This window comes from Oncorhynchus nerka, linkage group LG2 (assembly GCF_034236695.1).
Source record: "Oncorhynchus nerka isolate Pitt River linkage group LG2, Oner_Uvic_2.0, whole genome shotgun sequence".
In the NCBI taxonomy this organism is placed as follows: domain Eukaryota; kingdom Metazoa; phylum Chordata; class Actinopteri; order Salmoniformes; family Salmonidae; genus Oncorhynchus; species Oncorhynchus nerka.
The window spans coordinates 69,719,645-69,745,017 of NC_088397.1; the positions used below are offsets into that span (position 1 = coordinate 69,719,645).

General features: G+C 43.3%; 1 protein-coding gene across 2 annotated transcripts in view; it reads right to left on the reverse strand.

Moving 5' to 3' along the window:
- Window positions 1-4,863: 4,863 nt before the first annotated feature.
- Window positions 4,864-25,373, reverse strand: part of LOC115140932 (SPRY domain-containing protein 3-like) — a 71,043-nt gene continuing 50,533 nt past the window's right edge. Inside the window, exons 4-8 of one of the 2 annotated variants that reach the window (XM_029679431.2) lie at window positions 19,373-19,522; window positions 6,615-6,672; window positions 5,753-5,872; window positions 5,419-5,540; window positions 4,864-5,155 (exon numbers count right to left, since the gene is read on the reverse strand). In XM_029679431.2, coding sequence (XP_029535291.2) covers window positions 5,021-5,155; window positions 5,419-5,540; window positions 5,753-5,872; window positions 6,615-6,672; window positions 19,373-19,522 — 585 coding nt within the window. In that variant the 3' untranslated portion in view covers window positions 4,864-5,020. The remainder of the gene's footprint in view (window positions 5,156-5,418; window positions 5,541-5,752; window positions 5,873-6,614; window positions 6,673-19,372; window positions 19,523-25,373) is intronic. The other variant, XM_029679441.2, reaches the window with a different exon arrangement.

Genomic DNA, 25,373 nt, shown 5'->3' on the forward strand with positions numbered 1-25,373 from the left:
TCCACCAACGCCACTTTGCACCACAGACTGTCCAGGAGTTGGCGGATGCTTTAGTCCAGGTCTGGGAGGAGATCCCTCAGGAGACCATCTGCCACCTCATCAGGAGCATGCCCAGGCGTTGTAGGGAGGTCATACAGGCACGTGGAGACCACACACACTACTGAGCCTCATTTTGACTTGTTTTAAGGACATTACATCAAAGTGGGATCAGCCTGTAGTGTGGTTTTCCACTTTAATTTTGAGTGTGACTCCAAATCCAGAACTCCATGGGTTGATAAATTTGATTTCCATTGATCATTTTTGTGTCATTATGTTGTCAGCATATTCAACTATGTAAAGAAAAAAGTATTTAATAAGAATATTTCATTCATTCAGATCTAGGATGTGTTATTTTAGTGTTCCCTTTATTTTTTTGAGCAGTGTATATTATTTTTTGTTGTTGTGCATTTTGCTATTTGCCTCATGACTCCTGCATGCTTTGTTGACTACGAACTTTCTTTGCCCAACCGTGGGACAGACTATGTTTGTTCCCACATTCGGGACTCTGACTCTCTATTGGTTACACGGACTCTTGCCCTCCCATCCCATTCTAACCACCTCTTGCCGGCTTTGTATTCATGTTACCTGATGAAATTGCTGTACAATATGATCTTGTTGCCATCTGATGCACACTCAGATGTCATAAATCAGCACTGCAGAGTTGTCCCTGTCCTATGCTGTGCCTTGATTGTATTACTGTTGACACTATACCCTGGCCCACCTACTGTTGATGATATCTGGAAATGTACATGTACACCCTGGCCCATCTACTGTTGCTAGCCTCAATTCTGACTTGTGCTCTGATATCTGCTTCACTGATTTCTGCTCTCGTAAAAGCCTGTGTTTTCTGCACTAGAAGCTTATTACCTAAAATTGATCAATTGAAAGTGTAGGTTCACAGCTCCAATCCACATGTGTTGGTCATTACTGAGACATGGTTAAGGAAGAGTGTTTTGAATACTGATATGAACTGTCTGGTTATAACCTTTTTCGGCAAGACAGATCTTCCAAAGTGGCAATCTTTACCAAGGATCACCTTCAGTGCTCAGTTGTCTCCAAGTCTGTCTCCAAACAATTTGATTTGCTGGTTTTAAGTATTCAACTTTCGAATAGCTCTTTGTTGACTGTTGCTGGGTGCTATTGTCCTCTGATCAGCCCCGGCCTGTACCCTAACTGCCCTATGCTCTCTCCTGTCCTGTGTTCATAATGGCTGCTCAGTGAAACAACCTGTCCAGATTTGTCATAGACGCTTGCTAAAAAACATGAATGAACAAGCCTTCCTTCATGAACTAGCCTCTGTAAAATGGTATAGAATCAGCTTGATCCCCTCTATCGAAGATGCCTTGGACCTTCTTTTTTGAAGATGTCAAAGATGTCACATTGCCCTTGATATCGTGCTGTCATTTTTATTGACTTGGCCAATGCTTTTGATACGGTAGACCATTCCATTCTTGTGGGCCGGCTAAGGAGTATTGGTGTCTCTGAGGGGTCTTTGGTCTGGTTTGCTAACTACCTCTCTCAAAGAGTGCAGTGTATAAGTGTAACGGATGTGAAACGGCTAGCTTAGTTAGCGGTGCGAGCGCTAAAAAGCGGTTCAATCGGTTACGTCACTTGCTCTGAGACCTTGAAGTAGTAGTTCCCCTTGCTCTGCAAGGGCCGCGGCTTTTGTGGAGCGATGGGTAACGACGCTTCGTGGGTGACTGTTGTTGATGTCTGCAGAGGGTCCCTGGTTCGCGCCCGGGTATGGGCGAGGGGACGGATGTAAAGTTATACTGTAACATTGGTGCCGTGACCCGGATTACTGGTTGCTGCGGAAAAAGGAGGAAGGTCAAAAGGGGGGTGAATGTAACGGATGTGAAACGGCTAGCTTAGTTAGCGGTGCGCGCTAAATAGCGCTTCAATTGGTTACGTCACTTGCTCTGAGACCTTGAAGTAGTAGTTCCCCTTGCTCTGCAGTAGTTCCCCTTGCTTTGCGGCTTTTGTGGAGCGATGGGTAACGACGCTTCGTGGGTGACTGTTGTTGATGTGTGCAGAGGGTCCCTGGTTCGCGCCCGGGTATGGGTGAGGGGACGGAAGTAAAGTTATACTGTTACATAAGGTCAGAAAATCTGCTGTCTCAGCCAATGCCTGTCATCAAGGGCTCAATTCTGGGCCCCACGCTCTTTTCAATTTACATCAACAACATTTCAGGGTGGCAGGGTGGTTAGAGCGTTGGACTAGTAACCGAAAGGTTGCAAGTTCATATCGCCGAGCTGACAAGGTACAAATCTGTCGTTCTGCCCCTGAACAGGCAGTTAACCCACTGTTCCTAGGCCGTCATTGAAAATAATAATTTGTTCTTAACTGACTTGCCTAGTTAAATAAAGGTAAAATAAAAAAAGCTCAGGCAGTAGGAAGTTCTCTCATCCATTTATATGCAGATGATAGTGTTATACTCAGCTGGCCCCTCCCTGGATTTTGTGTTAAATGCTCTACAACAAAGCTTTCTTAGTGCCCAACAAGCTTTCTCTACCCTGATCCTTATTCTGAACACCTCCAAAACAAAGTTCATGTGGTTTGGTAAAAAGAATGCCCCTCTCCCCACAGGTGTGACTACTACCTCTGAGGGTTTAGAGCTTGAGGTGGTCACCTCATACAAGTACTTGGGAGTATGGCTAGACAGTACACTGTCCTTCTCTCAGCACATATCAAAGCTGCAGGTTAAGGTTAAATCTAGACTTGGTTTCCTCTATTGTAATCGCTCTTCTTTCACCCCAGCTGCCAAACTAACCCTGATTCAGATGACCATCCTACCCATGCTAGATTACAGAGATGATCATTTATAGATCAGCAGGTAACGCTGCTCTCGAGTGGATAGATGTTCTTTACCATTCGGCCATCAGATTTACCACCAATGCTCCTTATAGGACACATCACTGCACTCTATACTCCTCTGTAAACTGGTCATCTCTGTTTACCCGTCGCAAGACCCACTGGTTGATGCTTATTTATAAAACCCTCTTAGGCCTCACTCCCCCCTATCTGAGATATCTACTGCAGACCTCATCCTCCACATACAACACCCGTTCTGCCAGTCACATTCTATTAAAGGTCCCCAAAGCACACACATCCCTGGGTCGCTCGTCTTTTCATTTCGCTGCAGCTAGCGACTGGAACGAGCTGCAACAAACACTCAAACTGGACAGTTTTATCTCAATCTCTTCATTCAAAGATTCAATCATGGACACTCTTACTGACAGTTGTGGCTGCTTTGCCTGATGTATTATTGTCTCTACCTTCTTGTCCTTGCCCAATAATGTTGTTGTCATGTGTTGCTGCTGCCTTGCTGTTGTCTTAGGTCTCTCTTTATGTAGTGTTCGCTCTTGTTATGATGTGTGTTTTGTTATTTATTTTTTGAATCACAGCCCCCGTCCCCGCAGGAGGTCTTTTGCCTTTTGGTAGGCCGTCATTGTAAATAACAATGTGTTCTTAATTAACTGACTTGACTAGTTAAATAAAATATAATATAGCTCCCTCTGCTGGCTTATAAGTCTCATCCAAATGAGAGAAAAAACACAAAGCAGGCCATCCTTTAGAAATAGACACTCATCTTTATTTATAAACATTGCATACAAGTGCACAATTTAGAGGTGACACATACATTCATATCAATGATTAAATGAACCTAATATGAAATCAAATGACTCTGTCAGGAACAGTTTAGTGCATGATCTTCAGTTTTTTTAATCATAAAATACAATCAATCAGCACATTGCTTGAGTACAGTTCTGATATTACAGAAGATTAATCAAAACAAATGAAAATGGTCTAGAAAGGCAGATCTTGATGAAGTATTTCATTTAACCTGTCATTCCACAATATAAATGAACCCAAAAGAGAAGGAACATAGACATGCCCAAACAAAAAGCCTCTCAAATGCCTGTCGTATGCATCATAATTCAGTATATCTACAATAAAGTGCTTGTGATAAAATGATATGGTATTATCATAGTCTTAGAAAAAAATGACATAACACAACATCCTAGTTAAAGTTATTTGGATTTTGGCATACCTGAGAGTTGTATTTCTTGTCTGTGGGTTACATTTTTTTCAGCATTTTGAATGCATTCCTTTAATCATCTCAAAATATAGTTGAACTAATAAGACTTGAATGATTGTTGCTAAAGACTGGGATTGGTCCAGCATCTCTTTAAACTGGTTCTAGCATTTTCTATTGACATGATAAAAGTAAGCACTTTGAGGCACCCATACAGTATAGTCTTGACATATCAGCTTTGAATAATATTAATCTTCATACTATCTAGTAGCATGAGTTTCCTCTACTGATAGGAGTCAACCCAGAGTAAACTAAACTGAGGTGGGACTTCCCAGACAACATGCTGGATCCAGGAGTGATGTGAAGAAAAGGGATACTGCACTGTGACGACAACAAATTCCCATATTGGTCTAGCATCATATCGTCATCCTCCCTTTTCGGGCCCTAAGCGAGATTTTGTTGGCCAATTCTGCCAATTCTGCCCATTTTGCCATGGGGCAGATTATTTTTTTTTTGCAGTTTAAAGCTAATTTCCTGTAATTCTTCACATTTTGCCATGTTAATGATATCTGAGTGAAAGTGACTAACAAAAGCAATGGGCCCCTGGGCATGCATCCTGCGTGACCTGTCAGTATTCTACCATGATTACTAGTTTAGATAGCTGGCAAGAATAATTTACCAATCTAAAATAGTTAGCTGACATGGTTAATTGAGTGACTGTAAGTGACTGACATACCAAGAGAAAAATTGCTAATGCACAACCACATATATATATTTTTTTTGGGGGGGGCTATTGGCTTGGAGCCATAAGCGACCGCTTATGCAGCTGGCCCTGTCCTCCAAGTTTGTGGTGTGTGTGTCTGTCTGTGTTGGAGCCACTTCTCTCTGGTCATGTCCCTACTCTCTTCACTCCACCCTCCTCTCCTCCATCCTCCCCCTCTCCTCTCACCCGCTTAGAGGGTGCAGGTCCACCCTGACCTTTTCCCCGGTGCTCATCATGCCGATGGTAGGATAGAACCCCCCTGCTGGCACTGCCACCTCCTTGCGGCCCACCACCTTCCCATTCCGTGTGAAGAACACCTAGCACAACACAAGGGGGCGACAGTGAGCTACTATTCACACTAGGGTTGGGGTTAATTCCATTTAAATGAATTTAGGATATGAACAAAAGTGACAAATTAGTTAGGGTTTTATATGTGATGTGTTCTGATTGGATATAGGAGTGGTAAAACAGTAGGCACTGAATTTTAAGAATAATTTAACATAACCCCTCTCCTGCCTCTCACAGAGCTGACGCTCTGGCCCTGTTTGAAGGTTTGCTGATGTAGACAAAAGTCTCTCACCACGACCTTCCTCCCCTCCAGTTCCTCCCCATCCTCCTCCTCGTCTTCATCGTTCATATAGAGGTCATTCTGGACATGCTGCTGCTTAGGCCGCAACTCCGGGTCCCCATCGTCACGTTCATCTGAGGGAGCCACACCGAAATGCTCAGAAAGACAGACACATGGCGAGACAGACAGATTGATAGACAGGGAGGACGAGGATACAGTTAACTAAGTTTATCATTCAAAATACCTCCTCACATTTGCTGCTTTATTACATTTTTTAATAATCTAATGACATTGTTTGTTTCATGGTTGTCTGTCTCAGATGGCAGCAGCCTAATGGTGCACTCACCTCCACTGTCCAGGATGTAGTCCCGTGGGAACATGATGCCACAGCCCATGACGTCCCCCTCAAAACAGCGAGGGCCAAAGGCGTCCCCCACCCCACTACCCTGGAAGAGCTTCCCATCATCTGAGAGAGAGGGAAGGAGAAAAGAGAGTGCGTGTGTGTATATGAGAGCATGTATGCAAGTTTGAATCATTCTGTATTTCAAATCCATGCAAATTCAATCAGTTCAAGGTAAACAGAAAATTCCTATTTCAATGAATCTCCTAAATTAACTGAATTGAAAATGAGCCCAACCCAGAACTTCCAAATGAGTGAGATGACTGCTGTGTTCCCGAGCTAGAACATTGACTTAAAAATCCATTTGTCCTCATCTCAACCTCCCTCGGCAGTGGAATAGTCAACTAGAGGTCAGGGGGAATGTGAGAGGAAAGAGCTACTTTCTCATCTTTAGGGTGGATTTTAGGAAGAAAGAAACAATGACATGGAACAGATGAAACATGAAGAGATCACTAGGTGGGGCTTCACCTAATCACCACTTTGGCAGATAAGCAGCGATAAACACACAGGCTTATGATAACAGTAACACACTGATAATGGTGTCCCACCATTCATGGGGACTTGGACAACTCTCTGCTTATCTCGCAATCTCTTGCTGAGCCCTACATGGCACCCTATTCCCTACATAGTGCACTACTTTTGACTAGAGCCCTATGGTCAGGAAGGGTGCCACAGGAGTCAGTCTGACCAATAATTAGAATCATGCATGGCAAGCAGGTACAGAGATAGAAACATTCAAGCAACAAAACAAACCATTTTACAGAAACACTTGCAGACGGACAGACGTTACATGACTCAGGACACTCACCTGCATGATAGGCTATGGAGCCCCTGCTCCAGCCAGGGTGTCTGTTTTTGGGGTAATCCTGTGAAATTAAGTGATAATATGTCAATGAGGTCTCATTTGACTCATACGAGGTGTGTGTGTATCTAATGACACCTTCCTGATACTGATTAATAGTGTGTGCGCACATACAGTGGGGAGAACAAGTATTTGATACACTGCCGATTTTGCAGGTTTTCCTACTTACAAAGCATGTAGAGGTCTGTCATTTTTATCATAGGTACACTTAAACTGTGAGAGACGGAATCTAAAACAAAAATCCAGAAAATCACATTGTATGATTTTTAAGTAATTCATTTGCATTTTATTGCATGACATAAGTATTTGATCACCTACCAACCAGTAAGAATTCCGGCTCTCACAGACTGTTAGTTTTTCTTTAAGAAGCCCTCCTCTTCTCCACTCATTACCTGTATTAACTGCACCTGTTTGAACTCGTTACCTGTATAAAAGAAACCTGTCCACATACTCAATCAAACAGACTCCAACCTCTCCACAATGGCCAAGACCAGAGAGCTGTGTAAGGACATCAGGGTTAAATTGTAGACCTGCACAAGGCTGGGATGGGCTACAGGATAATAGGCAAGCAGCTTGGTGAGAAGGCAACAACTGTTGGCGCAATTATTAGAAAATGGAAGAAGTTCAAGATGACTGTCAATCACCCTCGGTCTGGGGCTCCATGCAAGATCTCACCTCGTGGGGCAATGATCATGAGGAAGGTGAGGGATCAGCCCAGAACTACACGGCAGGACCTGGTCAATGACATGAAGAGAGCTGGGACCACAGTCTCAAAGAAAACCATTAGTATCACACTACGCCGTCATGGATTAAAATCCTGCAGCTCACGCAAGGTCCCCCTGCTCAAGCCAGCCCATGTCCAGGCCCGTCTGAAGTTTGCCAATGACCATCTGGATAATCCAGAGGAGGAATGGGAGAAGGTAATGTGGTCTGATGAGACAAAAATAGAGGTTTTGAGGTTTCTAAACTCCACTCGCTGTGTTTGGAGGAAGAAGAAGGATGACTACAACCCCAAGAACACCATCCCAACCGTGAAGCATGGAGGTGGAAACATCATTCTTTGGGGATGGTTTTCTGCAAAGGGGACAGGACGACTGCACCATATTGAGGGGAGGATGGATGGGGCCATGTATCACGAGATCTTGGCCAACAACCTCCTTCCCTCAGTAAGAGCATTGAAGATGGGTCGTGGCTGGGTCTTCCAGCATGACAACGACCCAAAACACACAGCCAGGGCAACTAAGGAGTGGCTCCGTAAGAAGCATCTCAAGGTCCTGGAGTGGCCTAGCCAGTCTCCAGACCTGAACCCAACAGAAAATCTTTGGAGAGAGCTGAAAGTCCGTATTGCCCAGCGATAGCCCCGAAACCTGCAGGATCTGGAGAAGGTCTGTATGGAGGAGTGGGCCAAAATCCCTGCTGCAGTGTGTGCAATCCTGGTCAAGAACTACAGGAAACGTATGATCTCTGTAATTGCAAACAAAGGTTTCTGTACCAAATACCAAAATGCTGCTTTTCTGATGTATCAAATACTTATGTCATGCAATAAAATACAAATTAATTACTTATAAATCATACAATGTGATTTTCTGGATTTTTGTTTTAGATCCTGTCTCTCACAGTTGAAGTGTACCTATGATAAAAAATTACAGACCTCTACATGCTTTAAGTATGAAAACCTGAAAAATCTGTCCCCTTTTTGGGACCCTGTCTTTCAAAGATAATTCGTAAAAATCCAAATAACTTCCCAGATCTTCATTGTAAAGGGTTTAAACACTGTTTCCCATGCTTGTTCAATGAACCATAAACAATTAATGAACATGCACCTGTGGAACGGTCATTAAGACACTAACAGCTTACAAACGGTAGGCAATTAAGGTCACAGTTATGAAAACTTAGTACACAAAAGAGGCCTTTCTACTGACTTTGAAACACACCAAAAGAAATATGCCCAGGGTCCCTACTCATCTGCGTGAACGTGCCTTAGGCATGCTGCAAGGAGGCATGAGGACTGCAGATGTGGACAGGGCAATAAATTGCAATGTCCGTACTGTGAGACGCCTAAGACTGCGCCACAGGGAGACAGGACGGACAGCTGATCGTCCTCGCAGTATCAGACCACATGTAACAACTCCTGCACAGGATCCGAACATCCGAACATCACACCTGCAGGACAGGTACAGGATGGAAACAACAACGGCCCGAGTTACACCAGGAATGCGCAATCCCTCCATCAGTGCTCAGACTGTCCGCAATAAGCTGAGAGAAGCTGGACTGAAGGCTTGTAGGCCTGTTGTAAGGCAGGTCCTCACCAGACATCACCGGCAACAACGTCACCTACGGGCACAAACCCACCATCGCTGGACCAGACAGGACTGGCAAAAAGTGCTCTTCACTGAGGAGTCGCGCTTTTGTCTCACCAGGGGTGATGGTCGGATTCGTGTTTATCGCCAAAGGAATGAGCGTTACACCAAGGCCTGTACTCTGGAGCGGGATCGATTTGCAGGTGGAGGGTCCGTCATGGTCTGGGGCGGTGTGTCAAGCATCATCGGACTGAGCTAGTTGTCATTGCAGGCAATTTCAACGCTGTGCGTTACAGGGAAGACATCCTCCTCCCTCATGTGGTACCCTTCCTGCAGACTCATCCTGACATGACCCTCCAGCATGACAATGCCACCAGCCATACTGCTCGTTCTGTGTGTGATTTCCTGCAAGTCAGGAATGTCAGTGTTCTGCCATGTCCAGCAAAGAGCCCGGATCTTAATCCCATTGAGCACGTCTGGGACCTGTTGGATCGGAGGGTGAGGGCTTGGGCCATTCCCCCCCAGAAATGTCCAGGAACTTGCAGGTGCCTTTGTGGAAGAGTGGGGTAACATCTCACAGCAAGAACTGGCAAATCTGGTGCAGTCCATGAGGAGGAGATGCACTGCAGTACTTAATGCAGCTGGTGGCCATACCAGATACTGACTGTTACTTTTGATTTTGACCCCCCCTCCCCCTTAGTCTAGGGACACATGTCTGTGGAACTTGTTCAGTTTATCTCAGCTGTTGAATCTTGTTATGTTCATACAAATATTTACACATGTTAAGTTTGCTGAACATAAACGCAGTTGACAGTGAGAGGACTATTTTTGATGAGTTTGTTTCATTGATTTAGTTTCCTGCCAATGTGCCATTGAGCCCCCAGGTGATCCAACAGAAACCCCAACAAAGGCCCAGTGTTGTAGCTGATAAGATCTGAAGATGAGTCACATTTAATGGGGGTGCACCCTGTCCATCAGCCCATACAATGGAGGTCCTCATGAAGGAACAATAAGAGCATTTATTTTCTAGTTTTTCAGCCAGCCTCCTCTATTCCATCTCTGCAATACATTTTGACACATAAGGGTCATTAAAAGGATCTGGATTTGCAGCCATAAAACACTATGATGAGTCACTGCTACTCTGAAGACACCATTTGTTATAGGCTTTACCCACAGCAACCGCTATCCATTAATGAAACAGCTTTCCCAAAACACTCAGATGCTAATCTTTAACACACCGTGGGTAACATTAGCTGGGGATGGCATCACCGGAGCTAATAGCCCTAGCTTCTTTGCTGGTATAGAAGCTAGGGTGGCTGTAGTGCCACCAGGTCACGGCTAATGCTAACTGGTTTAGAGAAGAATGAAAAGAGCTGCCTTTGTGCCAATGGAAGCCCCTATGGCCACAGTGGCAAGGGCTTTATTGGTACAGATATGGGGAGATGCAGGGAGGTGAGGACAGTGGATAAAGAGAGGGTCAGATAGTGGGAGAGGTATGGAGATGGACAGGTGAGGCAATGGAGAGATGGGAAGATGAGATTAAATGTGAGTATGTTTAAGGGATGAAAAAGTGAAGATGAAGACCACGATAGATGAGAAAGAGATGGAGAGGTAGGAGACCGAGAGATAGAGTGACACAGGAATGTGTATCACACTATCCCACTGTTCTCCAATAAAAAAGAGGAGTCAAAGTTGTCACTGATCTGCTTCCACAAGTGGTTTTTCAACAGGGATGAGGTTTGCCTTTGATTTTTCCTGTGAGAGGTAATGGTTCACAATCAACACATTAATGACAGGATGGCTCATTGGGCCTGCTAGGAGGTGAAGGGGAGCAGTGGAAGTCTGAAACCTCAGGAATGGCAGTCTGCTGGATTTATGATGCCCCACCAGAACCGCCGACTGCTTCAGAAAACAATTCCCAGAAAACAAATCAGTGAAATCACAGAGCACTATTCTCTCGCCCTCATCCAGCCTTTAGTGCCAAGCAACACACACAGACAAGAGTGCAAAGGTTTAGGAGGTAGGGAGAGTGACTGTGTGTGATATGACATTAGGCAACCCCAGAGATTAACAAGGGTGTGGACTTGATCAAAGGTAGATGAATTGGGCAAACGTAACTAACTGACATCAGGATGGTTTCACTTCAACGCCCAATGGAGGACTTTCATTCATTGTCTGGGTACAACACATCCTTACAACAGCCATGGGACCACAGTGGTTAGCTATCAGGAGGTACAGGCCAAAGATAGAAGACACCAACACCTATTAAAACCTCAATAATAGGGCTTACAGAGGAAAAACTTCCAAAAGCACAATTCATGGTAAACAGGAGTTGGAGCACTAAAATAAAACAGGCAGAGATCTACTTCTTACGCTCAGGCTTTGCTCCATACTCTGATGAAGCACAGGTATTCTGACGTTTCTCCTCTGAATAAGTCATTTTGGAGAGTTTTTTTCCTGCCATTTGTTGTTGAGCAAACCTACTCCCCTTTGTTTGCTGAAACCGGGAGGCCTACCTGAACTGTGACTTACTTGAAACTCTCCATGATGTCACAAGAGTGGGAGCTCCAGATGCAGTCAAAAAGATCAAGAAGGATCCAGCAGTATCGAGGGGCTCTTATTTCCAGGTTCTCTTATCTGATCAAATAACTGACATATCTGAAGGAGCAGCTCTTTGATTTATATTAAACAGGATGTGCAGATTCCATGTTGATTAAATCTCTGCTGTCATAATGAGTTCAGGTGTCTCTGTATTGAGCAAACAGTCATTAGACAAGCCCTCCTACAATATGGAGATAATCACCATCATGAATTATACAGAGAGAGACACTGTTGGAAGGGGTCCAAATTAATTACTTTAGGATATCAACTTGATCTTTCTAACCCAGAGAATACAAGCACTTGCTGCATTCTTTTCTTTTTATGTAGTTTATTTCTGTGTATGGTGCTACTCAGTGGTAAGCAACTCATCAGACAAAAATGCCCAGCTACCTAGCGGCTAAATAGCCATGCTTGGAAAACTGCCACACTGTGAAAGTTGTCATTTACTTGGAAATAGTGAAATAAACCATGCTTGCCATGAATAACAGAAGAAAAATAGCAGCGATAGGTGGATAATTTGAGAGAGAGAGAGAGAGAGAGAGAGAGAGAGAGAGAGAGAGAGAGAGAGAGAGAGAGGGAGTGGGAGAGAAAGTGGCTGTAATCTTGTGAGGTGGAGACCGGGTTCGATACAGCACATTTTCCACACTCCACTTCAGTCAGAGTTGCTATCATGTTAGCACGATTGGCTAGCATGTAAATGGAACAGCCTGTGTTTTCTACGGAAAACCAAATGAGGGGTTCGCTTTTCCCCTCTCCGTCATTCATCACTCTGAATGGGGTGGAAATAGTGAGAGAAGTGGAGGTGAAGGAGTTGAAGGAGCATAGGATAGTCATGGCTGAGCTAGCGAGATAAGTGACAGCAACATTTGACCAAAGACACTGACTGGTTAAACAACTGCCTCAGTTTATTTTTCATTTTACCTCCTTTGCACCCCAAAATTAAGGTTTGATTGGCATCTAGACTAATTCCACCTTTTTAGATGGTGCCGATCTTTCCCAATCATTTGGAATTGAGGCCTGCATATACAGTTGAAGGTGGAAGTTTACATACACCTCAGCCAAATACATTTAAAGTCAGCTTTTCACAATTCCTGACATTTAATCCTAGTAACAATTCCCTGTCTTAGGTCAGTTAGGATCACCACTTTATTTGAAGAATGTGAAATATCAGAATAATAGTACAGAGAATGATTTATTTAAGCTTTTATTACTTTCATCACATTCCCAGTGGGTCAGAAGTTTACATACACTCAATTAGTATTTGGTAGCATTGCCTTTAAATTGTTTAACTTGGGTCAAATGTTTCGGGTAGCCTTCCACAAGCTTCCCACAATAAGTTGGGAGAGCTGGTGTAACTGAGTCAGGTTTGTAGACCTCCTTGCTTGCACACACTTTTTCAGTTTTACCCACACATTTTTTATTGGATTGAGGTCAGGGCTTTGTGATGGCCACTCCAATACCATGACTTTGTTGTCCTTAAGCCATTTTGTCACAACTTTGGAAGTAGGCTTGGGGTCATTGTCCATTTGGAAGACCCATTTGCGACCAAGCTTTAACTTTGTGACTGATGTCTTGAGATGTTGCTTCAATATAGCCACAAAACTTTCCTGCCTCATGAAGCCATTTATTTTGTGAAGTGCACCAGTCCCTCCTGCAGCAAAGCACCCTCAAAGCATGATGCTGTCAGCCCTGTGCTTCACGGTTGGGATGGTGTTCTTCGGCTTGAAAGCATCCCCGTTTTTCCTCCAAACATAAACATGGTCATTACGGCCAAACAGTTCTATTTTTGTTTCATCAGATCAGAGGACATTTCTCCAAAAAGTACGATCTTTGTCCCCATGTGCAGTTGCAAACCGTAGTCTGGCTTTTTTATGGCGGTTTTGGAGCAGTGGCTTCTTCCTTGCTGAGCGGCCTTTCAGGTTATGTCAATATAGGACTTGTTTTACTATGGTTATAGATACTTTGTACCTGTTTCCTCCAGCATCTTCACAAGGTCCTTTGCTGTTGTTCTGGGATTGATTTGCACTTTTCGCACCAAAGTACATTCATCTCTAGGAGACAGAATGCGTCTCCTTCCTGAGCGGAATGACGGCTGCGTGGTCCCATGGTATTTATACTTGTGTACTATTGTTTGTACAGATGAACGTGATACCTTCAGGCGTTTGGAGATTGCTCCCAAGCATGAACCAGACTGGTGGAGGTCTACAATTTATTTTCTGAAGTCTTGGCTGATTCTTCTATTGATTTTCCCATGATGTCAAGCAAAGGCCACTGAGTTTGAAGGTAGGCCTTGAAATACATCCACAGGTACACCTCCAATTGACTCAAATTATGTCAATTAGCCCATCAGAAGCTTCTAAAGCCATGACATCATTTTGTGGAATTTTCCAAGTTCTTCAAAGGCACAGTAAACTTAGTGTATGTACACTTCTGACCCACAGGAATTCTGATACAGTGAATTATAAGTGAAATAATCTGTCTGTAAGCAATTGTTGGAGAAATTACTTGTGTCATGCAAAGTATATGTCCTAACCGACTTGCCAAAACTATAGTTAGTTAACAAGAAATGTGTGGAGTGGTTGAAAAACGAGTTTTAATGACTCCAACCTAAGTGTATGTAAACTTCAGACCTCAACTGTATATTGAATGCACATTTAGAATTTGTACAACAGATGGTGTGTCAGTGTTATACAGTGGGGCAAAAAAAGTATTTAGTCAGCCACCAATTGTGCAAGTTCTCCCACTTAAAAAGATGAGAGAGGCCTGTAATTTTCATCATAGGTACACTTCAACTATGACAGACAAAATGAGAAAAGAAATTCCAGAAAATCACATTGTAGGATTTTTAATGAATTTATTTGCAAATTATGGTGGAAAATAAGTATTTGGTCACCTACAAACAAGCAAGATTTCTGGCTCTCACAGACCTGTAACTTCTTCTTTAAGAGGCTTCTCTGCCCTCCACTCGTTACCTATATTAATGGCACCTGTTTGAACTTGTTATCAGTATAAAAGATACCTGTCCACAACCTCAAACAGTCACACTCCAAACTCCACTATGGCCAAGACCAAAGAGCTGTCAAAGGACACCAGAAACAAAATTGTAGACCTGCACCAGGCTGGGAAGACTGAATCTGCAATAGGTAAGCAGCTTGGTTTGAAGAAATCAACTGTGGGAGTGATTATTAGGAAATGGAAGACACACAATACTGATAATCTCCCTCGATCTGGGGCTCCACGCAAGATCTCACCCTGTGGGGTCAAAATGATCACAAGAATAGTGAGCGCAAAAATCCCAGAACCACACGGGGGGGACCTAGTGAATGACCTGCATAGAGCTGGGACCAAAGTAACAAAGCCTACCATCAGTAACACACTACGCCGCCAGGGACTCAAATCCTGCAGTGCCAGACGTGTCCCCGTGCTTAAGCCAGTACATGTCCAGGCCCATCTGAAGTTTGCTAGAGAGCATTTGGATGATCCAGAAGAAGATTGGGAGAATGATATATGGTCAGATGAAACCAAAATATAACTTTTTGGTAAAAACTCAACTCGTCATGTTTGAAGGACAAAGAATGCTGAGTTGCATCCAAAGAACACCATACCTACTGAGAAGCATGGGGGTGGAAACATCATGCTTTGGGGCTGTTTTTCTGCAAAGGGACCAGGAGACTGATCCGTGTAAAGGAAAGAATGAATGGGGCTATGTATCGTGAGATTTTGAGTGAAAACCTCCTTCCATCAGCAAGGGCATTGAAGATGAAACGTGGCTGGGTCTTTCAGCATGACAATGATCCCAAACACACCGCCCGGGCAACGAAGGAGTGGCCGCTGTCTTTGGAGCACTTTATGTACTTTATGGGGTCGGAGAAGGTGGCTGACGTTTTACGTGTCCCCAACCGATTGTGTTTTTTGTTTGTATATTTGCTTTGTTTGTAACTTATTTTTTACTTATTTTGTACATAATGTTGCAGCTACCGTCTCTTATGACCGAAAATAACTTCTGGACATCAGGACTGCAATTACTCACCACGGATTGGCAGAATCGTTTTTTCCCCTTTTAACAAGTCTTACGAGCCCCATGCGGATGATATACTGCTTTCTCGGGAACAGGCCCAGATCCCCAGGATTTGTGTGAAGAGGAGGCGGAGAAAAAGGGGCCAGAGGGCGGTCTGCCTTCTGAGAATTCGTAGGCAATCGAATAAACCTCCACTTCCTTCCATTCTGCTCGCAAACGTGCGACCTTTGGAGAAAAAAATTGATGACCTACGCGGAAGATTAAACTACCAATGGGACATTCAAAACTGTAATATTTTATGCTTCACGGAGTCGTGGCTGAACGACGACACTATCAACATACAGCTAGCTGGTTATATACACTGTACTGGCAGGATAGAACAGCAGCATCTGGTAAGACAAGGGGTGGCGGACTATGTACTTTTGTAAATAACAGCTGGTGCACGATATCCAAGGAAGTCTCATGATAAGCTGTAGACCACATTATCTACCTAGAGAGTTATCTGTACTTTTCGTAGCTGTTTTACATACCACCACAGTCAGAGGCTGGCACTAAGGCAGCATTGAATGAGCTGTATTCTGATCAACCAGAGGAGGCGCTCTTAGTAGCCGGGGACTTTAATGCAGGGAAACTTAAATCTGTTTAACCAAAATACTATCAGCATGTTAAAATGTGCAACCAGAGAGGGGGGGGGGACTCTGGACCACCATTACTCACACACAGAGACGCATACAAAGCTCTCCCTTGCCCTCCATTTGGCAAGTCTGACCATAATTCCATCCTCCTGATTCCGGCTTACAAGCAAAAATTAAAGCAGGAAGCAACATTGACTAGATAAATTAAAAAAAGTGGTCAGATGAAGCAGATGCTAAGCTACAGGACTGTTTTGCTAGCAGACTGGAATATGTTCCAGGATTCCTCCGATGTCATTGAGGAGTACACCACATCAGTCACTGACTTCATCAATAACTGCATTGAGGACGTCGTCCCCACAGTGACTGTATGTACATACTAGAGGTCGACCGATTAATCGGCATGGCAGATTAATTAGGGACGATTTCAAGTTTTCATAACAACCGGTAATCATTCATTTTAGCAGGCAATATTAACTAGGGAAATTGTGTCACTTCTCTTGCACTCAGTGTAAGCAGAGTCAGGGTATATGCAGCAGTTTGAGCCGCCTGGCTCGTTGCGAACTGTGTGAAGACCATTTCTTCCTAACAAAGACTGTAATTAATTTGCCAGAATTTTACAAAATGATGACATAACATTGAAGGTTGCGCAATGTAACAGCCATATTTAGACTTAGGATTGCCACCCGTTCGATAAAATACGGGATGGTTCCGTATTTCACTGAAAAAATAAACATTTTGTTTTCGAAATTATAGTTTCTGGATTTGACCATATTAATGATCTAAGGCGCGTATTTCTGTGTGTTTATTATATTATAATTAAGTCTATGATTTGATATTTGATAGACCAGTCTGAATTGAGCGGTGGTAGGAAGCAGCAGGCTCGTAAGCATTCATTCAAACAGCACTTTCCCACGTTTGCCAGCAGGACTTCGCAATGCTTGAAGCACAGCGTAGTTTATGACTTCCAGCCTATAGTGCCTATAAGAACATCCAATAGTGAAAGGTATATGAAATACAAATGGTAAAGAGAGAAACAGCCCTATAAATTCCTATAATAACTACAACCTAGCACTTCTTACCTGGGAATATTGAAGACTCATGTTAAAAGGAAACACCAGCTTTCATATGTTTTCATGTTCTGAGCAAGGAACTTAAACATTCGTTTTTTTTACTTGGCACATATTGCACATTTACTTTCTTCTCCAACACTGTTTTGTATTATTTAATACAAATTGGACATGTTTCATTACTTATTTGAGACTAAATAAATAAAATCTACGTATTAAGTTCAAATAAAAAAGTGTTAATTCAGTATTTTTGTAATTGTCATTAAAAATCGTCCCATTAATCGGTATTTGCTTTTTTTGTCCTCCGATAATTGGTATCGGTGTTGAAAAACCATAATCGGTCGACCTCTAGTACATACCCCAACCAGAAGCCATGGATTACAGGCAACATCCGCACTGAGCCAAAGTCTAGAGCTACCGCTTTCAAGGAGCAGGACTCGAACCCGGAAGCATATAAGAAATGCCGCTATGCCCTCCGACGATCCATTAAACAGGCAAAGTGTCAATACAGGACTAAGATCGAATCATACTACACCAGCTCAGACGCTCATTGGATTTGGCAGGGCCTGAAAACCATTGCAGACTACAAAGTGAAGCATAGCCGAGAGCTGTCCAGTAACACGAGCCTACCATACGAGCTAAACTACTTCTATGCTCGCTTCGAAGCAAATAACACTGAAAGATGCATGAGAGCACCAGCTGTTCCGGACAACTGTGTGATCAAAGCCTGGGACTAAATCCATCCCTCTGCAACTGTATCCTGGACTTCCTGACAGGCCGAACCCAGGTGGTAAGGGTAGGTAACAACACATCCGCCACGCTGATCCTCAACACAGGAGCACCTCAGGGGTAGGTGCTCAGTCACCTCCTGTACTCCCTGTTCACTCATGACTGCACGACCAGGCACGACTCCAACACCATCATTAAGTTTGCCGACCACTGTTGTGTCATCGGCAAACTTAATGATGGTGTTGGAGTCGTGCCTAGCCATGCAGTCATGAGTGAACAGGGAGTACAGGAGGTGACTGAGCACGCACCCCTGAGGTGCCCCTGTAGGCCTGATCATCGACAATGACAAGACAGCCTATAGGGAGGAGGTCAGAGACCTGGCCGTGTGGTGCCAGGACAACAACCTCTCCCTCAACATGATCAAGACAAAGGAGATGATTGAGGACTACAGGAAAAAGAGGACCGAGCACGCCCCCATTCTCATCGACGGGGATGCAGTGGAGCAGGTTGAGAGCTTCAAGTTCCTTGGTGTCCACATCACCAACAAACTAACATCGTCCAAGCACACCAAGACAGTCATGAAGAGGGCACGACAAAACCTATTCCCCCTCGTTGCATCACTGCCTGGTATGGCAACTGCTCAGCCTCCGACCGCAAGGCACTACAGAGGGTAGTGCGAATGGCCCAGTACATCACTGGGGCCAAGCTTCCTGCCAATCAGGACCTCTATACCAAGGGGTTTCAGAGGATGGCCCTAAAAATTGTCAAAGACTCCAGACACCCTAGTCATAGACTGTTCTCTCTGCTACCGCACGGGAAGCGGTACCGGAGCGCCAAGTCTAGGTCCAAGAGGCTTCAAAACAGCTTCTACCCCCAAGCCATAAGACTCCTGAACATCTAATCAAATGTCTACCCAGACTATTTTCATTGCCCCCCCCCCCCCCCACACACACACACTTTTACACTGCTGCTACTCTCTGTTATCATCTATGCATAGTCACTTTAATAACTCTATCTACATATTTAATAACTCTACCTCTACATATTACCTCAACTAACCGGTGCCCCCGCCCATTGACTCTGTACCGGTATCCCCCGTATATAGTCTCGCTATTGTTATTTAACTGCTGCTCTTTAATATTACTTGTTACTTTAATTCTTAACCGTATTTTTTAAAACTGCATTGTTGGTTAGTAATTAAGCATTTCACTGCAAGGTCTAAACCTGATGTATTTGGCGCATGTGACTAATAAAATTTGATGTCAGTGCTAGAGTTGGCTCCAATCTTGCCCCTGCATGCCCTGCTAGCACAGCATTTCTGCTGCTTACTTTCCTATATGATAAGGACACGTACCCTGCGTGCCAGTCCCAGGGCGATGTAGCACTTCTCTCCTGCATCAGTGATCTCCAGCTCATAGTAGTGGCAGCGTGTGTTGAGGGGTAGACGGGCCTGGGCCAAACCCACATCCACGATGCTTTTCCCTTTACCCATGTACTCCAACAACTGAGGGGCAGAAGGGTGGTATCTCACAACACAATAAGGCAACTATCTATAAATCAATCAATATAAATTAAACGAATTGAAAACCCAATCTTGCACTTTCAGTACAATTGAACAGCATTAAGGATACAGGGCCAGGGACGTAGAGAAGAAGCACATTCTTCTCAGCACACAACAACCCTCAGGACAAGAACAACAGACAATTTATGATATGATTATGTCATATATTGACGATAACAACACACTGCTGGCTCAGCACAACAAAAGAAAACACGTACATTTTGGCCTGCAGTCTATTCTCATTTAACCTGAGGAAGAAAGAAAAAATAACAAGGCATAGAACTGTGCTAATTACCTTCAACTAATGAAGGCAAACCCTCAAAACTGCTTTCAGTGTGAATGTATTCAGGGGTTGGGCGGTATCCAGATGTTCATAGCGTTCCTGTTCTTTAATGGGTTATAAATATTACCGGCAGTGCACACAAGGGCGCTATTTATTTCCAATGTTTTTTGTTGTTGACGATATTTAAAAAATGTTTACAAAGGCTAACAAATTACTAGTTAATTCCCAAAGTGGATGCTAGCTAACAAGTGCAATCAAACAAACTAATTGCAAGGACAGACAACCCAGCTCCTATCTTAAAAGGCTACTCACAGTTGTGCTGCACACACAAAACTAATTTAGGCAGCAGGGATCCTGAAATCAGGAGTGGATTGATTGTCTCTGCTGTAACCAAGAAGCTTGATCATGCAAGCTAGCAACTTAGCTAGCAAGTTAGGGACAGTAAGACATTTACTGTAAGGGGGTTAAGGGGGTGGCCCAAAACAGGGGAGGGTTGTCTAACTTTGTTTTGTTGCATAGGGGAGGGTAGAGCCCCCCCCCCCTTGGTTTGCACTCACTCTTTTGTAGGTTTTACTATATCATTTCTGCCATAGTAGCCAAATGTTCTTACCTGTTTGCATGGCCTCTTCTATATTAAGATGCTTTGGTACTTCCCTTATGCACTATGCTTTTCCACATGCTAACTTTGACTATACCACAGGTCAATATAGTCTACCAATCTAACTGTCTATCCTGCCCTCTATCCACCATTCACAGTGACAATATTGGTAGGTGGATGTCAAGATCTGCAATAGGCTAACTACCAATCACACCACACATAAAAGCATTCAAAGCTGCATAAAAGTTCAATATAATATCAAAACGAACAAATAGAAATAGCTGACAGGCAATGGTGAGGCCAGGTGTATCATTGCACATGAAATAACTCAAAAAGCTCCTCTATTGATCTTGTTAAGGGACAATACAATTATCCTTCCTAGACTCGTCTATAACAAACACCAAAATGCAATGAATAATTGAATTATTGTTTTCAAGTGAGTACAAAATTCTCCTCTAGGCTGCAGTGAAAATGTCATTTGAATAACGGCACAAAAATGTTTCCTTCCATTTGGATCAGTTGTGGTTCTACTCTCCACAGTTTATAAGGTCTAGAAAGTCACAGTAGCAGGTCAGACTGGCTGTATTCTCACTTCTGATAGTGAGATGCCTGTTGCATATTTTCATTCTCCCAAATTGTCCTATAATAATGTGGCCACATGCTCCAGGCAGGCCAGTTATTTAGGAAAGCTTAACAACAACACAGAGTTGCACATGGGATAAACAATCGTACAGTCAACAACACAATAGAAAATATGTATACAGTGTGTGCAAATGAAGTAAGGAGGTAAGGCAATAAATAAGCCATAGTGGTGAAGTAATTACAATTTAGCAATTAACACTGGAGTGATAGATGTGCAGATGAGGATGTGCAAGTAGAAATACCGTTGTGCAAAAGAGCAGAAAAAAAACTAAAAACAAATATGGGGATGAGGTAGGTAATTGGGTGGATGGGCTATTTACAGATGGGTTGTGTACAGGTGCAGCGATCGGTAAGCTGCTCTGACAGCCGATGCTTGAAGTTAGTGAGGGAGTTATGAGTCTCCAACTTCAGTGATTTTTGCAATTCGTTCCAGTCATTGGCAGCAGAGAACTGGAAGGAAAGGCAACCAAAGGAGGTGTTGGCTTTGGGGATGACCAGTGAAATATACCTGCTGGAGCACGTGCTACGGGTGGGTGTTGCTATGGTGACCAGTGAGCTGAGATAAGGCGGAGCTTTATCTAGCAAAGACTTATAGATGACCTGGAGCCAGTGGGATTGGCTATGAATATGTAGCGAGGACCAGGTCGCAATGGTGGATAGTATATGGGGCTTTGGTGACAAAGTGATAACTATGATAGACTGCATCCCATTTGCTGAGTAGTATGTTGGAGGCTATTTTGTAAATGACATCGCCGAAGTCAATGATCGGTAGGAGAGTCAGTTTTACGAGGGTATGTTTGGCAGCATGAGTAAAGGAGGCCTTGTTTGCGAAATAGGAAGCCGATTCTAGATTTAATTTGGGATTGGAGATGCTTAATTTGAGTCTAGAAGGAGAGTTTACAGTCTAGCCAGACACCTAGGTATTTATAGTTGTCCACATATTCAGAACCGTCCAGAGTAGTGATGCTAGTCGGGCAGGCAGGTATGGGCAGCGATCGGTTTAAGAGCATGCATTTAGTTTTACTAGCGTTTAAGAGCAGTTGGAGGCCACGGAAGGAGTATTGTATAGCATTGAAGCTCGTTTGGAGGTTTGTTAACACAGTGTCCAAAGAAGGGCCAGGGGTATACAGAATGGTGCCGTGACTATCCCAGTGCACATAGAAACTAACGCTTTAATATAGCCTAAATATTAATAATGAAACTTTATTATGTGTCATAAACACAACCAGTCACAATGTTGTAATCTGATTAGGCTACTTCAAGTCTCCTGTAGGCATGCGCACATTCATCCAAAATATAATTCCAGTATCCTCAAAATGGCATGACATTAACCAAGTTCCATCCAACCTTTTTATGGGGGTAAAGTATGTTGGATAAAAAATGTCACGACAAGCCTAATGGAAACAGCTAAATTTGTTCGTAAACTTTCCAAATGTCGACAAATCAAAATACGCTGGACAAGGTGGGATCCTTTTGTGTCTGTAAAATAAATGGTGTGAAAAATGTGGTGGAAATGCTTTTATGCACAAATATTAATATAATAACCATCATATCGAAGTAAACTTGGAGTCACGTGATAATATGTTGTGTGGTCCTCCCACTGCAACTGTTAATTAGGGTACAGATGAAATTAATGACGATGAACTGCATAGGGTGGTAAAAGTGCCAGGAGATGATTTTGATGCTCCTTTCAATAAGTAAATAGTCTTATTCTGGTGATATGATGATAGATGCTTGGCTGCCGTTTGACAAATACAAATCATTTTACCCTTTTGTCCATAATAATCTCATCATGTAGGCTATACCCACACTGTATCTGCGAGCTGTTGGCTAGAGAGCACATGCCAGAGTGAGCACATTCGCTATACCTATGCAACATTTAACTTGTATTTTTTATTCGGTACATGGGATTTTAACCGCAAAAGGCCATTTGAATATGCACTACATCTTTACCACATACTTATCCGCAACAAATCAATTTGATGTAAACACAACTCTGATGGAAAAATACACATTAACATTTGTTGCCAATTGGATGGAAACCTAGCCATAGACACCCTAAAGACTCTTGGACTTGCACGTGGTTATGCCAAACATTTAAAGAATAAGCTACAGACCAGCCAAAACAAGCATGTAAGAATTGTACTTAATCTCCCACCTCATACTCATCAAGAGGTCAAGCATTTTAAGCAGCTAGTATGGCTATCTGTGGAAAAAAAGACTAGTATTAATTCAATTTAGTGTGGTCCACAAAATTATCACGACTCGGTACCCAGGTACTCAACCAACAATTTTTCATTTGTTAAGAATGTCCACCAGCATAATACCTGAGCCAGACACTCAAGTTTGCAGACGACACAACAGTGGTAGGCTTGATTACCAACAACGACGAGACGGCCTACAGGGAGGAGGTGAGGGCCCTCGGAGTGTGGTGTCAGGAAAATAACCCCACAGTCAACGTCAACAAAACTAAGGAGATGATTGTGGACTTCAGGAAACAGCAGAGGGAACACCCCCCTATCCACATCGATGGAACAGTAGTGGAGAGGGTAGTAAGTTTTAAGTTCCTCGGCTTACACATCACAGACAAACTGAATTGGTCCACCCACACAGACAGCATCCTGGTCCGTGACTGGGCTGGTTTTCTTCTTGTAGTCTGTGATTGACAGTAGACCCTGCCACATACCTCTTGTGTCTGAGCCGTTGAATTGAGATTCTACTTTGTCTCTGTACTGACGCTTAGCTTGTTTGATAGCCTTGCGGAGGGAATAGCTGCACTGTTTGTATTCGGTCATGTTACCAGTCACCTTGCCCTGATTAAAAGCAATGGTTCGCGCTTTCAGTTCCACGCGAATGCTGCCATCAATCCACGGTTTCTGGTTAGGGAATGTTTTTATCGTTGCTATGGGAACGACATCTTCAACACACGTTCTAATGAACTCGCACACCGAATCAGCGTATTCGTCAATGTTGTTATCTGACGCAATACGAAACATATCCCAGTCCACGTGATGGAAGCCGTCTTGGAGTGTGGAGTCAGCTTGGTCGGACCAGCGTTGGACAGACCTAAGGTGCCTCTCGGTTTGAAGCATTCGATTTTGCAAGTTAAGAAGCATTCGATTTTTCAATCAAATACATTTCGGGGGATTTGTATGCGCATGAAAACTGTTTTCACCCCGTAACATAAGGGAGACACGAAATGTTACGTTACACTGCATTTCTGAGCTCTTTATACAGAAAACGGTCCGACAGCTAGATCCAGGACTCTTACAGTGTTCAAGTTAAATGTCTAATTTAACTGATTAATGCTTAATATATCATATAAAGAAAACTTACACTGACAGAAATGCAGGGACAGAAAAGTAATATTTTATGTCACACGATTTTGGACAAATCCATCAAGATACCAACCATGAGGGTTTAAAAATAGATTTAAAATAAATTTGTGAATTTTATTGAATAACTATGTTCCCCCCCTGATATCTTAACGTAATTATATATATTTTTAAATGGCAGATTATTATCAACAGCTGTAACAAGTTGTCCAGCGTAGGAAATCCTCACTGGTACCCTAGTTTATAGAAAGACCAATATGCATCTTCCTTTCGACCAAAACCCACCACTGGAGTGCGCAGCAAAAGAGCTCTATTTTCATGTCATTAGACCATAGCACCGGTTACAATCCAAGCATTTACATTTGTTCATGACATAAAAATAAAGCTCTTTGGCCATGCACACCAGTGGTGGGTTTTGCATTGAAACAAGGATGCATATGCAGAAAAGAACCCCATATCAACTGAAAAATATGGTGGTGGATCTGATGTTATGGGGCTATTTTGCTTCCACTGGTCCTGGGGCCCTTGTTATGGTCAACGGCATCATGAATTTTAGCCAGTACCAGGACATTTTAGCCAAAAACCTAGTTTGCCTCTGCCAGGAGGTTGAAACTTGGCAGTAACAAGTTGATCCTCCAGCAAGAAAATAACCCCAAGCACACATCAAAATCCACAAAGAAGGTTCATTGACCATAAAATCAACATTTTGCAAGGCCATCTCAGTCTCCGGACTTGAACTCCAATTGAAAACCTGTGGTTTGAATTGATGAGGGCAGTCCATAAGTGCAGACGACGGTTATCAAGTAACTGGAAAAATTCTGTATGGATGAATGGTCTAAGATCCCTTGTTCTCCAATCTCAGAAAACATTTTAGAAAAAGGCTCAGTGCCATTATCCTCGCAAGGCGAGCTATTGAAAGGTGTTGAAAACAGGGAT